At 36.9% G+C, this 15,141-nt stretch overlaps 1 protein-coding gene across 2 annotated transcripts in view; it reads right to left on the bottom strand.

The window, feature by feature from the left end:
• Positions 1 to 15,141, bottom strand: part of LOC123537803 (ubiquitin carboxyl-terminal hydrolase 37-like) — a 62,527-nt gene that overhangs the window by 31,612 nt on the left and 15,774 nt on the right. For both annotated transcript variants that reach the window (XM_053530531.1, XM_053530530.1), the window contains exons 5-11: positions 14,914 to 14,970; positions 13,580 to 13,729; positions 12,923 to 13,054; positions 12,364 to 12,495; positions 6,350 to 6,479; positions 1,015 to 1,214; positions 317 to 382 (exon numbers count right to left, since the gene is read on the bottom strand). In XM_053530531.1, the coding sequence (XP_053386506.1) occupies positions 317 to 382; positions 1,015 to 1,214; positions 6,350 to 6,479; positions 12,364 to 12,495; positions 12,923 to 13,054; positions 13,580 to 13,729; positions 14,914 to 14,970 (867 nt within the window). The remainder of the gene's footprint in view (positions 1 to 316; positions 383 to 1,014; positions 1,215 to 6,349; positions 6,480 to 12,363; positions 12,496 to 12,922; positions 13,055 to 13,579; positions 13,730 to 14,913; positions 14,971 to 15,141) is intronic.

Here is a 15,141-nt window from a genome sequence, read left to right as displayed (position 1 = left end):
GCGAACATGATGACAGATACTTATTGCTATACAAAGGGATTTACTTACATAATAATAATTCTGAGACCATCAATACTACAAAAGTAACTTTGTAATTCTGATATGCATGACAAAGTTTCATCATGAGACTCAACTGAGACTGAAATTGTTTTGTCAAGATGGCACCCAAGGTGTCAAAATTCAGAATCCCTATTATTATATAAATGGAATACATTATTTTCCTGCATAGACAAACAAAGTTCCTTTCTGTAAAATCTAGATAGCAAAAGCTTACTATCTACAATATAAATCAAACTATAGTAGAACAAGAACCTACTTTCGTTTTGGCACATCTAGAGATATATCATGGAACTGTTCTGTCTTCGTCACTTGTTCTTCACATCTAGAAATAAAGTAAAAATCAAGTGTGATTTACCCCTTATCTTTCACTATGTTGCTTAGAAGTGCTTCTATAACTGTGCTAAATTGCCTCAAGTCATTGTAGCATATAATAAGCCTTCTGTACACCATGAAGAAAACATGATTTGAAGACCATTGATACAACTCAAAAACAGTATCTCGAATTTGCTCATTTCAAAATTATGGCTCTCTTGAAGACATTTTCAAGTGCCGTCCCAAAAACAAGTGCAAAAAATATCATTTTAAGTTAACTTTTCACTATGTTGAATTAAAATGCTCAATCCCTAGGAACTGAAAATACTGAGTTCCAACTGTATTTTCAAAGACTATCATTATACTGCCAACTTCTTAAAATTACATTCACTCAGTCATGATGTCTTGTCAAATAAATAAACAAATAAACAACAACAAAAAATGCCTGAATTATCCAAAGAAAGTTAGTCAACTTAAGTTACTGGATTCTGTACCAGAGATAATCTATTCTCCAAAATGTAACCGATAATCATCTTGTCAGTGGATCAAGTCTGCAATCTCCCAATTAATAGCCTTGTGATTTATGTTTGTATGTGCAAGATAAAATATTTCAATACTTACACTGTAATGCAAAACACTTACTGTAAACAAGTTAATGTATGCAGGACTTCAAATTCAAAGTTGACAGTGATTGGATTATTCCCGCTGTATGGTGAGACAGTATCAATTTTGTTTTCTGCTCCGCCTTCACTTTCCTTATTTGGAGTGGGCGTGGCTTTGGATATTTTAATCACCTCCTCTTTTAGCTGATCTAACACCTGTCCTAAAAACTCATGAGCATCCTAAAATAGAGGAAAATCGTAGTTTACATAAATTTATTCAAGCTTGTTTATGAAGGTGGCTTAAAAGATGTTTAAAACAAGAGCTGTCACTAATGGTGACAAATGCCCCCGCAGCACCTTGACCTTTGACCTCGTGACCTTGACCTATGACCTGGTGACCCTAAAGTCAGTAGGGGTCGTGTACTCAATAAGTACTATCATCATATGAAGTTTGAAGGTCCTGGGTGAAGTGGTTCGCAAGTAAAGTGCCTTCATACAAAAAGTTAACATTGTGACGAACGAACAAACTAACTAACTGACTAACTAACGGACAGTTGAAAACTAATATGCCTCCCTTCGGGGGCATAAAAACTGAATCACTAAGTAGGTTCTGTTTCTCTGGAACTGCCTTTAAATATTTAACCAAATTATAACATGGTGCAAATTAAGACTCTAGCAGTGCTAGAACTTGCAAACTTTGGCTGAGACGACTCGTTATCCACGAGACCATAGCAGGAAGATAAAAACTATCAAGTGTTTCCAAGTTCGAACCCTGGGTGAAAAAAATTGTTACTGATGACAATTTAGCAATGTCTGAAGTGATTTGTCCTCCATCTCTGATTTGTCTGAGGAACTGTTGATCATTTTTAGAGAACAAGAATAGAGCTTTCCAAAAAAATCTTTGCAAATCTACTTCACAATTTCTTTTATGTTTATGTTTGTTCTAATTAAGGACTGGTTAGCCCGGTGTCAGTATAATGTGACTGGGTGGGGTATCATGTCACATGTCTACGGCATGACATTCCAGTTAGGCAGCACTATAAAGCTGGGCACTGTGCTCATTGCTACAAGTAGACACCATCGTTTATATGACTGAAAAACTGTTGAAAAAGACGTTAAACCCGAACACACACACACACACTGTTCTAAACAAAAGTACGCATGTATGAACTAACAATAGCAGTCTAGTGACAGCACCCTTGATGTTTGAAGCCTTTCCATCTACTTCTAGTTAACATACAAAAGCTTTAGCAAAATTTCCTAAGTTGAAAATGGGGGTTTATGCCTTAAGTTTGCTCAAATGTAAGCCAGTTATAACATTTGCTATCTCCCAAGATGCTAAAGATGTGTGTAGAACCTGAAGACATCTAGTCAAGTAATTCTTGAGAAACATGCGTGTATGCGAAACTGTCACATAATTTCTGCATTAAATATTTACAAAATAAAAGCTGCAGTTAAGTAGCTTGTCACATGAGGTCCTCCAAAAATATTGAAGTCATGTGTTAAGTTTGAAATCATTTGGCCAAGTAGCTTCTGAGAAACACAGAACTTCTTAGTTAAAAAGGGGAACAATTTTGACAATTAAAGCTGTACACAGTTAGGAAACTTGCACCACAAAGTCATGATGCTTAATGTATGAAGTTTGAAAGCATTTCGCCAACAAGTAGGTTTTGAGAAACCTGTTTACATGCAAACTTTAACCTGGAATTCCAAGTTTAGATGGGGATAATCTTGACGAAAAAAAAAAACAAGAGCTGTCCGTAAGACAGCCAAGCTCGACTATTCGAAATATTGTCCCAGAAGCAGGAATTTATATTACCCAAAAAGGTTAAATATCAAAAGAGTTTTAAGTTCAAAAGGGGGCATAATTTGACCAAAATGCATATCAGTTATGGGAATTGCTGCTATCAACTAGTTTTATAACCCCTAAGGCACATGTGAAGTTTCAATTCAATATCTGCATTAGTTTTGGAGATAGAAACTCGCATGTAAAACTTTAAACCAGAATTTTCAAAGTCCAAAAGGGGGCATAATTTGCCCAAAATACATGCCAGAGTTATGGGACTTGACCCAGTGAGGTTGGTAATTGATCTAGAAAAAGAAAAAATAAGTTTTAAATCTATATGCCTTTTAGTAATTGCCGTATGTACTTGCACGCAAAACTTTAACCAGGATTTTCTAAGTCCAAAAAGGGGAATAATTTTCTCAAAATACATGTCAGAGTTATGGGACTTGATCCAGTGAGGATAGTAATTGATCTAGAAAAAGAAAAAATAAGTTTCAAATCTATATGCCTTTTAGTAATAGCTGTATGTACTTGCACGCAAAACTTTAACCAGAATTTTCTAAGTCCAAAAGGGGGCATAATTTGGCCAAAATGAAGGTCAGAGTTATGGGACTTGCTACTATCAACTAGTTTTATAACCCCGAAGACAAAGGTGAAGTTTCAAATCAATATCTGCATTAGTTTTGGAGATAATAACTTGCATGTAAAACATTAACCAAAATTTTCTAAGTATAAAAGGGTGCATAATTTGCTCAAAATACATGTCAGAGTTATGGGACTTGACCCAGTGAGGTTGGTAATTGATCTAGAAAAAGAAAAATTAAGTTTCAAATCTGAATGCCTTTTAGAAATAGCTGTATGTACTTGCACGCAAAACTTTAACCAGAATTTTCTAAGTCCAAAAGGGGGCATAATTTGGCCAAAATGAAGGTCAGAGTTATGGGACTTGCTGCTATCAACTAGTTTCATAACCCCGAAGACACATGTGAAGTTTCAAATCAATATCTGCATTATTTTTGGAGATAGTAACTTGCATGTAAAACTTTAACCAAAATTTTCTAAGTCCAAAAGGGGGCATAATTTGCTCAAAATACATGTCAGAGTTATGGGACTTGACCCAGAGAGGTTGGTAATTGACCTAGAAAAAGAAAAATTAAGTTTCAAATCTGTATGCCTTTTAGAAATAGCTGTATGTACTTGCATGCAAAACTTTAACCAGAATTTTCTAAGTCCAAAAGGGGGCATAATTTGGCCAAAATGAAGGTCAGAGTTATGGGACTTGCTGCTATCAACTAGTTTTATAACCCCGAAGACACATGTGAAGTTTCAAATCAATATCTGCATTATTTTTGGAGATAGTAACTTGCATGTAAAACTTTAACCAAAATTTTCTAAGTCCAAAAGGGGGCATAATTTGCTCAAAATACATGTCAGAGTTATGGGACTTGACCCAGAGAGATTGGTAATTGACCTAGAAAAAGAAACAAGAGGACCATGATGGTCCTGAATCGCTCACCTCTTCCCACATGACCCAGTTTTGAGTATGACATCGTTTTTTCTATTATTTGACATAGTGACATAGTTTTTCAGCTCATGTGACCCAGTTTTGAACTTGACCTAGATATTATCAAGATAAAAATTCTGACCAATTTTCATGAAGATCCATTGAAAAATATGGTCTCTAGAGAGATCACAAGGTTTTTCTATTATTTGACCTATGGACCTAGTTTTCGAAGGTACGTGACCCTGTTTTGAACTTGATCTAGATATCATCAAGATGAACATTCTCACTAATTTTCATGAAGATCTCATGAAAAATATGGCCTCTAGAGAGGTCACAAGGTTTTTCTATTTTTATACCTACTGACCTAGATTTTGATCGCATGTGACCCAGTTTCGAAACTGACCTAGATATCATCAAGGTGAACATTCAGATCAATTTTCATGAAGATCCATTGAAAAATATGGCCTCTAGAGAGGTCAAAGATTTAATTATTTTAGACCTACTGACCTAGTTTTTGACCGCAGTTGACCCAGTTTCAAACTTGACCTAGATATCATCAAGATGAACATTCAGACCAACTTTCATACAGATCCATGAAAAATATGGCCTCTAGAGAGGTCACAAGGTTTTTTTTTATTATTTGACCTACTGACCTAGTTTTTTTAAGGCACGTGACCCAGTTTCAAACTTGACCTATATATCATCAAGAAAAACATTCAGACCAACTTTCATACAAATCCATGAAAAATATGGCCTCTAGAGAGGTCACAACGTTTTTTCATTATTTGACCTACTGACCTACTTTTTGAAGGCACATGACCCACTTTCAAACTTGACCTAGATATCATCAAGATGAACATTCAGACCAACTTTCATACAGATCCCATGCAAAATATGGCCTCTAGAGAGGTCACAAGGTTTTTCTATTATTTGACCTACTGACCTAGTTTTTGAAGGCACGTGACCCACTTTCGAACTTGACCTACATATCATCAAGGTGAACATTCTGACCAATTTTCATGAAGATCTCATGAAATATATGGCCTCTAGAGAGGTCACAAGGTTTTTCTATTTTTAGACCTACTGACCTAGTTTTTGACCATACGTGACCCAGTTTCGAACTTGACCTAGATATCATCAAGATGAACATTCAGACCAACTTTCATACAGATCCCATGGAAAATATGGCCTTTAGGGAGGTCACAAGGTTTTTCTATTATTTGACCTACTGACCTAGTTTTTGATGGCACGTGACCCACTTTTGAACTTAACCTAGATATCATCAAGGTGAACGTTCTGACCAACTTTCATGAAGATCTTATGAAATATATGGCCTCTAGAGAGGTCACAAGGTTTTTCTATTTTTAGACCTACTGACCTAGTTTTCGATGGCACGTGACCCAGTTTCGAACTTGACCTAAATATCATCAAGGTGAACATTCCGACCAATTTTCATGAAGATCTTGTGAAATATATGGCCTCTAGAGAGGTCACAAGGTTTTTCTATTTTTAGACCTACTGACCTAGTTTTTGATGGCACGTGAACCAGTTTCGAACTTGACCTAGATATCATCAAGATGAACATTCTGACCAACTTTCATAAAGATCCCATGAAAAATGTGACCTCTAGAGTGGTCACAAGCAAAAAGTTGACGGACGGACGGACGGACGGACGACGGACACCGCACGATCACAAAAGCTCACCTTGTCACTTTATGACAGGTGAGCTAAAAATAAGTTTCAAAGCTATATGCCTTTAATTGATGGCTGTATGTACTTGCATGCAAAAACTTAACCAAGGTGTGACGCCGACGCCGACGCCAGGGTGAGTAGAATAGCTAGACTATTCTTCGAATAGTCGAGCTAAAAACTACTTAAGTACCTGTCCTATGAGGTCACCTCATAATGCTGAAGACCAGTTTAAGTTCGAAAGCATTTGGCTGGGAAATTTTTGAGAAACCTGCTTACATGGAAATATTCTGTGGTGCAGACAAAATGGTGACGATGATACCTCTACTACATGTATCTAAAACATTTCAAATAGTGTACTGAAAATGATTCGTCTTTAACAGCAAGAAAACTCACATGTTGTCCATATCCTGAGAATCTTTTTGCTGTTGTTGATATTGCACTTTTGACCCGCCGCAACGCCTCTCTCCGTGAGATATCACTTGCATTGGGCTGTCTCTTTACATACAATAACTTGACTAAAGCACTGAAATATATGAATGATTAAAAGCGTATGATAAGGGTTCTTTATAACAAATTTAGGCAATAAGTAAATGTACCAAGAGTCATTGATTTATAGCAGATCAGCAGCAAGGTTTAAAGGGATAACATACAGGATAGATCAATATTCTCTTTGACATAGAGGGTCAACCACTGACCACAGGCAATAATTCAAGTAATGCTGTGCCTTTCAAATCTATGGTTTCGAGGCCTGCTCAAGTTATCAGATCAGGCAGCCATCTAGCTGGACTGCAGAAGGTTGCGTGGTTCTACCCAGGTTGCCTGACTATGCCAAAAATAACAAGCAAATTCGATGAATTGGAATCCCCCGCCGAAAGGGTCAGAGGTGAGGAACGGCAAAAAAATATATCCAGCAAAAAGTTAAGAATGTTACCGAGAAGCAAATAATTTCATTAGTCAAAATCAAATAAAAAAAAAATTAATGGTTTGTTTGGGTGGGGGGGGGGGGGGGGGGGGGGGGGTTGAGGATACAACAGTTTATATGTTGATTATAAATATTGATAGAAAATGAAAAACTGTGGATTTTTAAACAATTAAAGTGCAATAACTATCGAAAAAAAACTTGAAGGGCATCATCGCAGTATCTTGGTTCATGTCTATTTCAAGTTTGATGAAATTCTACCTGCTAGTTACTGAGAAATGGCTGCAGACGGACATTTTTCATTAAATCAAGGGCAATAACTCTGAGGGAAATTGAGCTATCAAAAAAAAAAACTTGACGGGCATCAGCGCAGTATCTTGGTTCATGTCTATTTCAAATTTGATGAAATTCTACCAGTTAGTTACTGAGAAATGGCTGCAGACGGACATTTTTTATTAAATCAAGGGCAATAACTCTGAGGGAAATTGACCAATCAAAAAAAAAACTTGACGGGCATCATCGCAGTATGTTGGTTCATGTTTATTTCAAGTTTCATGAAATTCTACCAAGAAGTTACTGAGAAATGGCTGCGGACGGACGGACAGACGGATGGACGCCATTTCAATACCCCCCTCCCGATTTCATCGGCAGGGGATAATCACCAAATGTATACCGGGGGCCTTCCCACACTATAAAAGTCTGGAAAGTAGCCATATCACCAGTATATAGAGTCCAGGCATTATTCTTCATTATCATGATACATGACATGTTACACAATTACTTCCCATTTATCAGCCATGCAGAACTAACTTAAATCCCAAGCAAGTTTTTCAGCTACAGTTTCAAGCATTTGTAATTGAGAAAGGGGAAAGGGGATACCCTCATGGCGATGGATTCCATCAGGAATGAGGTGTTGAGAGTGATTAATGTAAGTTGTAAAACTTCCTTCACAATCGACCTAAAATAAATTATGTATAAACTAAGCATTTGTAACTTTTTTTCTACTCGAGACCATTCTCAAGGTCACTGTCTATGATATCCATCACCTGACAATAATTCTATGAAGTTTTATGGTGAAAGGCAAGTGTATGTTGGTTATTCATCAGACTGACTGAAAAACCAACTGACCAACATTTAAGCTAAGTGATATTCCTTTTTTCTTAAGGTCTGCAAGTGGTGTAGGGATGGATGGGGAAGGGAACACAATAGCTGTCATAGGAGATCGTGCACTCAGCTATTTTAATACTTTATAGTAAAATAGGGCGTATCAGAGGAAACTAGAGCTATCACTAAAGGTGATGAATGTACCCCCCGCATGCACTGACGCAGTACATTGCAATTTGACGCACACAAGATTGCATAATTATGTGGCCTGTATGTATATAAACTGTATGTATACAGTATAGCAACAAAAAACAAAGTCCCATAACTACGCAGAATATTTGTCTAAAAGAATGTAACATGCACCATGCACAACTAGGGTTGGTACTGATCACTTGTGTGAAGTTTCATTAAATTGTGTGTAAGGGTTTGGTAGATTAGGCACGCACAAGATTGCATATGCAGACTGTATGTACATAGTATGTTAACAAGAAACAAAGTCCCATAACTGTGCAATTTTTGTCGCTGAAAGAACCTAACATGCCCCATGCACAACTACTGTTGTTACTGATCACTTGTGTGAAGTTTCATTAAATTGTGTCAAGGGGATGAGGAGAGATGGTGCGCACAAGATTGTGTCTATGTATATAGTATAGTAACAAAAAACAAAGTCCCATAACTCTGCAGATTTTTTTTTCTAAAAGAACCTAACATGCCCCATGCACAACTACTGTTGGTACAGATCACTTGTGTGAAGTTTCATTAAATTGTGTCAAGGGGATGAGGAGAGATGGTGCGCACAAGATTGTGTCTATGTATATAGTATAGTAACAAAAAAACAAAGTCCCATAACTCTGCAAATTTTTTTTCTAAAAGAACCTAACATGCCCCATGCACAACTACTGTTGGTACTGATCACTTGTGTGAAGTTTCATTAAATTCTGTTAAGGGGATAAGGAGAGATGGTGCGCACAAGATTGTGTCTACGGACAGACGGACAGACAGACAGACAACCTGAAACCAGTATACCCCCCCTTACAACTTTGTTGTCGGGGGGTACAACAAGTGCTATCAATGGAGTGATTAACAAGCAAATTCGATGAATTGGTATCCACCGCCGAAAGGGTCTGTGGTGAGGAACGGCAAAAAATATATCCAGCAAAAAGTTAAGAATGTTACAAAGAAGCAAATAATTTCATTAGTCAAAATCAAATTAACAGGAAATGAATGCTTTTTTTTTGGGGGGGGAGGGGGGCGGAGGGGTGAGGTTACAATACTTTACATGTTGATTATAATATTGATGGAAAATTAAATATGAATTAAAAAAAATAAAAAAAATGGGGGTGGGGGTTGTGAGGTGAAGGGGGTGTGACCAAGTCAAGGTGGCGACCCCAGATGTGGGTACACAACTTCACATGTTTATAATAAATGTTCATGGAAAAGAATGAAAGAAGTTTAATGAAATTCTTCCAATTGGTTGGTTTGTTATGTACAAATCTGTGGATTTTCAAACAATTAAAGGGCAATAACTGTATGGAAAACTGACCAATAAAAAAAAGAAAATGACGGGCATCATCAAAGTATGTTGGTTCATATCTATTTCAAGTTTCATGAAATTCTACAAACTTGTTACTGAGAAATGGCTGCAGACGTGTATTTTTCATTAAATCAAGGGCAATAACTCTAAGGGAAATTGACCAATAAAAAAAAACAAGAGGACCATGATGGTCCTGAATCGCTCACCTATCCCCACATGACCCAGTGTTGAACTGAGTATGACGTCGTTATTTCTATTATTTGTCATAGTGACCTAGTTTTTGAGCACATGTGACCTAGATATCATCAAGATAAAAAATTCTGACCAATTTTCATGAAGATCCATTGAAAAATATGACCTCTAGAGAGGTCACAAGGTTTTTCTATTATTTGACCTACTGACCTAGTTTTAGAAGGCACGTGACCCACTTTTAAACTTGACCTAGATATCATCAAGGTGAACATACTCACCAATTTTCATGAAGATCTCGTGAAAAATATGGCCTCTAGAGAGGTCACAAGGTTTTTCTATTTTTCGACCTACTGACCTAGTTTTTGACCGCACATAACCCAGTTACGAATCTGACCTAGATATCATCAAGCTGAACATTCTCACCAATTTTCATGAAGATCCATTGAGAAATATGGCCTCTAGAGAGGTCACAAGGTTTTTCTATTTTTAGATCTACTGACCTAGTTTTTAACCCCACGTGACCCAGTTTCGAACTGGACCTAGATATCATCAAGGTAAACATTCTGACCAATTTTCATGAAGATCCATTAAGAAATATGGCCTCTAGAGAGGTCACAAGGTTTTTCTATTTTTAGACCTACTGACCTAGTTTTTGACCCCACGTGACCCAGTTTCGAACATGACCTAGATATCATCAAGCTGAACATTCTCACCAATATTCATGAAGATCTCTTGAAAAATATGGCCTCTAAAGAGGTCACAAGGTTTTTCTATTTTTAGATCTACTGACCTAGTTTTTAACCCCACGTGATCCAGTTTCGAATTTGACCTAGATATCATCAAGATGAACATTCTGACCAATTTTCATGAAGATCCATTGAGAAATATGGCCTCTAGAGAGGTCACAAGGTTTTTCTATTTTTAGACCTACTGACCTAGTTTTTGACCCCACGTGACCCAGTTTCGAACTTGACCTAGATATCATCAAAGTGAACATTCTCACCAATACTCATGAACATCTCATGAAAAATATGGCATCTAGAGAGGTCACAAGGTTTTTCTATTTTTAGATCTACTGACCTAGTTTTTAACCCCACGTGACCCAGTTTCGAACTTGACCTAGATATCATCAAGGTGAACATTCTGACCAATTTTAATGAAGATCCATTGAGAAATATGGCCTCTAGAAAGGACACAAGTTTTTTCTATTTTTAGACCTACTGACCTAGTTTTTGACCCCACGTGACCCAGTTTCGAACTTGACCTAGATATCATCAAGGTGAACATTCTGACCAATATTCATGAAGATCTCGTGAAAAATATGGCCTCTAGAGAGGTCACAAGGTTTTTCTATTTTTAGACCTACTGACCTAGTTTTTGACCCCACGTGACCCAGTTTCGAACTTGATCTAGATATCATCAAGGTAAACATTCTGACCAATTTTAATGAAGATCCATTGAGAAATATGGCCTCTAGAGAGGTCACAAGGTTTTTCTATTTTTAGACCTACTGACTTAGTTTTTGACCCCACCTGACCCAGTTTCGAACTTGACCTAGATATCATCAAGGTGAACATTCTGACCAATATTCATGAAGATCTCATGAAAAATATGGCCTCTAGAGAGGTCACAAGGTTTTTCTATTTTTAGACCTACTGACCTAGTTTTTGACCCCACGTGACCCAGTTTCGAACCTGACCTAGATATCATCAAGGTAAACATTCTGACCAATTTTCATGAAGATCTCATGAAAAATATGGCCTCTAGAGAGGTCACAAGGTTTTTCTATTTTTAGATCTATTGACCTAGTTTTTGACCGCACGTGACCCAGTTTCGAACTTGACCTAGATATCATCAAGATGAACATTCTGACCAACTTTCATAAAGATCCCATGAAAAATGTGACCTCTAGAGATGTCACAAGCAAAAGTTTACGGACGCACGGACGCACGACGGACACCGCGCGATCACAAAAGCTCACCTTGTCACTTTGTGACAGGTGAGCTAAAAAAAACTTGACGGGCATCATTGCAGTATGTTGGCTCATGTTTATTTCAAGTTTGATGAAATTCTACCTGCTAGTTACTGAGAAATGGCTGCGGACAGACATTTTTGTGCATTTTTCATTAAATCAAGGGCAATAACTCTAAGGGAAATTGACCAATCGAAAAAAAAAAACTTGAAGGGCATCATCGCAGTATCTTGGTTCATGTCTATTTCAAGTTTAATGAAATTCTACAGGATAAAGTGAAGGTACATCAAACTATTGACCTGAATTTATGACTAGAAGGAGACATGGAATATTTCTGCCAGACAACTTCCTCTTTTGGACTATGGCGAGAGTGATGATGATGAAAACTATTTCAAGTCTGGACCAAATCCATTTAGTATAGCAGTGTATAATAAGGATAGGGAGAAAGCACATCAACATTTTAACCTAAAATTCTGAGAAAGGGGAAATTATTCATAAAATATTGGTGCAATAGTTATGGCCCTTGTGTAACATGATGCTGGTGATGACGTGACATATCTTTTTTACTTTTAAAGCGAAACCTTCAAGTCATAATCACAATAAAGTGGAAGTTCATCAAAACTTTAACCAAGCAGTGGATGCAGAGGCACATGTCAGGCTTTGTATAGTCGAGTCTTAAAACTTACTAATATAGTGACTGTTGTTGGAGAGTTCTAATCACTCTTCTGTTGGACATAAGGTCAGTAGAGAATGTCTCCAAACCAAACAATGACTGCAGTATAGCATTCATGTAACAAGTATTTCCCAAGTTTGAGAACCTGTAATGAAAAATTATACAATTTATGTTATACAGTCCAATGAAACCATTTTTGTTAATTTTAGACGTAGTTTTTTTTATAAACAACCTGTTAGACAAAAGATCCTTACTGTTAAATTAACTGCCTTTTTGCTGGGCCAAATCTAGTTTCTCTCTTGATAAATAAAAAAAAAACTTGATAACACTGCAGCGGAATTTTTGAAGTTGTTTCAGAAATACTGGCTTTGACAACAGTCAAAGATAAATGTGGTGACTTTTTTTATAATCAACCAGATGTCCTGCATCTCTAAACTTTAAATAAAGTAAACGAGATAAAACTGAGATGAAAACCACTTTTTTAAGAATGGTTTTCTTGTAACAAGTTATTTGTAGTCTGGTTAAAAAAATAAAATTTGGTATCTAGATCTTTAAGAACTGAAGGCTCGCACCCTTGTAACATTTGCTGGTGGTTCGTGTCGGTCGGCTGTGCTGGTTTCATCTTCATACTGTATGATATACTGTCCATTAGTCTGGCTCGTTTTATAGGTGTAGGGTCTGGCATCAATCCTGGCCCTCTTTTGCTATTAAAAGAAAATTTTCACATTCAAATATCTACTGTTAAACCTTTAGCCTGCTAAATTTCTAAAATGGACTGAACTGTCATTCAATTTGGGCAATACTATTTGCTATGTCTTTACTTAAAGTTTACTGACTAAATAGTGAACAGTGCAGACCATGATCAGCCTGCACGGATGTATAGGCTGATCTTGGTCTGGTCCCAAAGGTAGAATAACTTTCCGCCAGCAGGCTAAATGCTAAATAGAAATTGTTTTTAATTCAATGCTTTCTGACCTGTGATTGTGATCAAACTGAAGTGAAAACTCTTCCTAAATGAAGGTAAAAATGTATCTATTTCAAACACAATCTCTAGAGAGTAAAACCCAGTACTTGACTTCCAAAAGCAAAAATTCTGAATTAAGGATATGCAAGTCTGAACAATTCTAAGTCGCAAACTGCTTTATCAAATGTCTTGTATTTGTTATGATTTGCTTATTTTGTAAACATTTACAGTCTTAGAAGCAATAACAATCTATAAGAACACAGACCTGTTCAGCCATGGTTTTGGTGTACTGCTAAGCTGTGGCTGTGCGGGTGATTTACCATAAAATAATGATGACGATGACAATGTTCCCAGACACTGCCTGCTCTTGTCTGACCCTCTCTGTAAAAACTGATCACTGGTCTTGGAGTATGATCTGGAGATGAAAGTGAATGAAAATTATCTGCTACTTAAGAAATACACTAATACACTAATACAGGTTTAATCAAAGTTTGTTTCTAGAACACTGACTTATTTTTCTGGTATAAATGACTCTACGAAAAATATCTTTTTCTTGAGGGACAAGACTCATCAGTTGACGATGAAATACATGTGAAAAATATTAGTCAGGATTTTATATTGTTGCTATGAGACCATGATACCACAAAACCCACAGAAACTGTTCACCAATATTTCATAATTTCTTCTTAGGAAAATGTAACTAAAAGCTTAAATGGGCCAAAATCTTTCACCCAAGTTTGGTGAACACCCAAGAAATTCATCAAAAGTAACAAACCTTTTTTTCGCTTTTTTGCTTTAACAGCCCCATAATGTGTAACTACTGCAGCAAACTTGATAAGTCAAACCAAGTGTGCTAATGATCAAATAATTAGCCTTAACAAAACAGGGAGATATCCATATGCAAGGATATCATAGAACAAGTTTGGTTAAAATACTATCATGGGAATAACTTGTTTACATGTTTCTCTATTTTTGCTCAGGTAGCCCCTGAAACAGACCAAGCCGAAACATTTTAACAAACTTAAGAGAGGACCTTACGAGGATGCGTCTAACTTTGGTGGAGATCAATTCACTGGTTTATGAGTGGATATTGTTTTAAGGTCTCCCTTTAGCTCTCATAGCTTGTAAAAAGGGCCAAGCTGAACCAACAGAATGAACTTGACAGAGGTCCATGTCAGGATGCTACAGGACATGTCTGCTGTAATTCTGATCAACAGTTTCAGAGGAGATGTAAGCAAAAATGTTGAGGCAAGATGCTAGACAAAGAATGCCTTACAAATGTACCATGTGAGCCATGCCATGAGAAAATCAACATAGTGGGTTTGCGACCAGCATGGATCCAGACCAGCCTGCGCAGTCTGGTCAGGATCCATGCTGTTCGCTAATGGTTTCTCTAATAATAATAGTCTTTGAAAGCGAACAGCATGGATCCTGACCAGACTGCGCGGATGCGCAGGCTGGTCTGGATCCATGCTGGTCGCAAACCCACTATGTTGGTTTTCACATGGCACGGCTCATATATCTTTACCAATATCTAGCTGAGGTGAGCTTCTATGAGACAAAAAGATATACTCCTCAAAATATCTCTACTTCACTTACTTATTAAAATTTTCTTTCCCGTCTTCATCCATTGGCTCCCTTTTATGTGACTTCATGCTGAAATAAAAGTGTATTAGTTTTGCAGTTACAGAAATACTTAATCTGTTGTAGTAAAAAGTACATACTTAAGAAGATACTCAACCCAGCAACATATTAACAAAATTCTACTTATAAATAAGCCTACCAAAATAAATTAAAGCTACAGAAGCCAAAGGAAGTCTGAAATTA

This window comes from Mercenaria mercenaria, chromosome 18 (genome assembly GCF_021730395.1).
Source record: "Mercenaria mercenaria strain notata chromosome 18, MADL_Memer_1, whole genome shotgun sequence".
NCBI lineage: Eukaryota > Metazoa > Mollusca > Bivalvia > Venerida > Veneridae > Mercenaria > Mercenaria mercenaria.
This window is presented reverse-complemented; position numbering and strand designations above follow the sequence as displayed.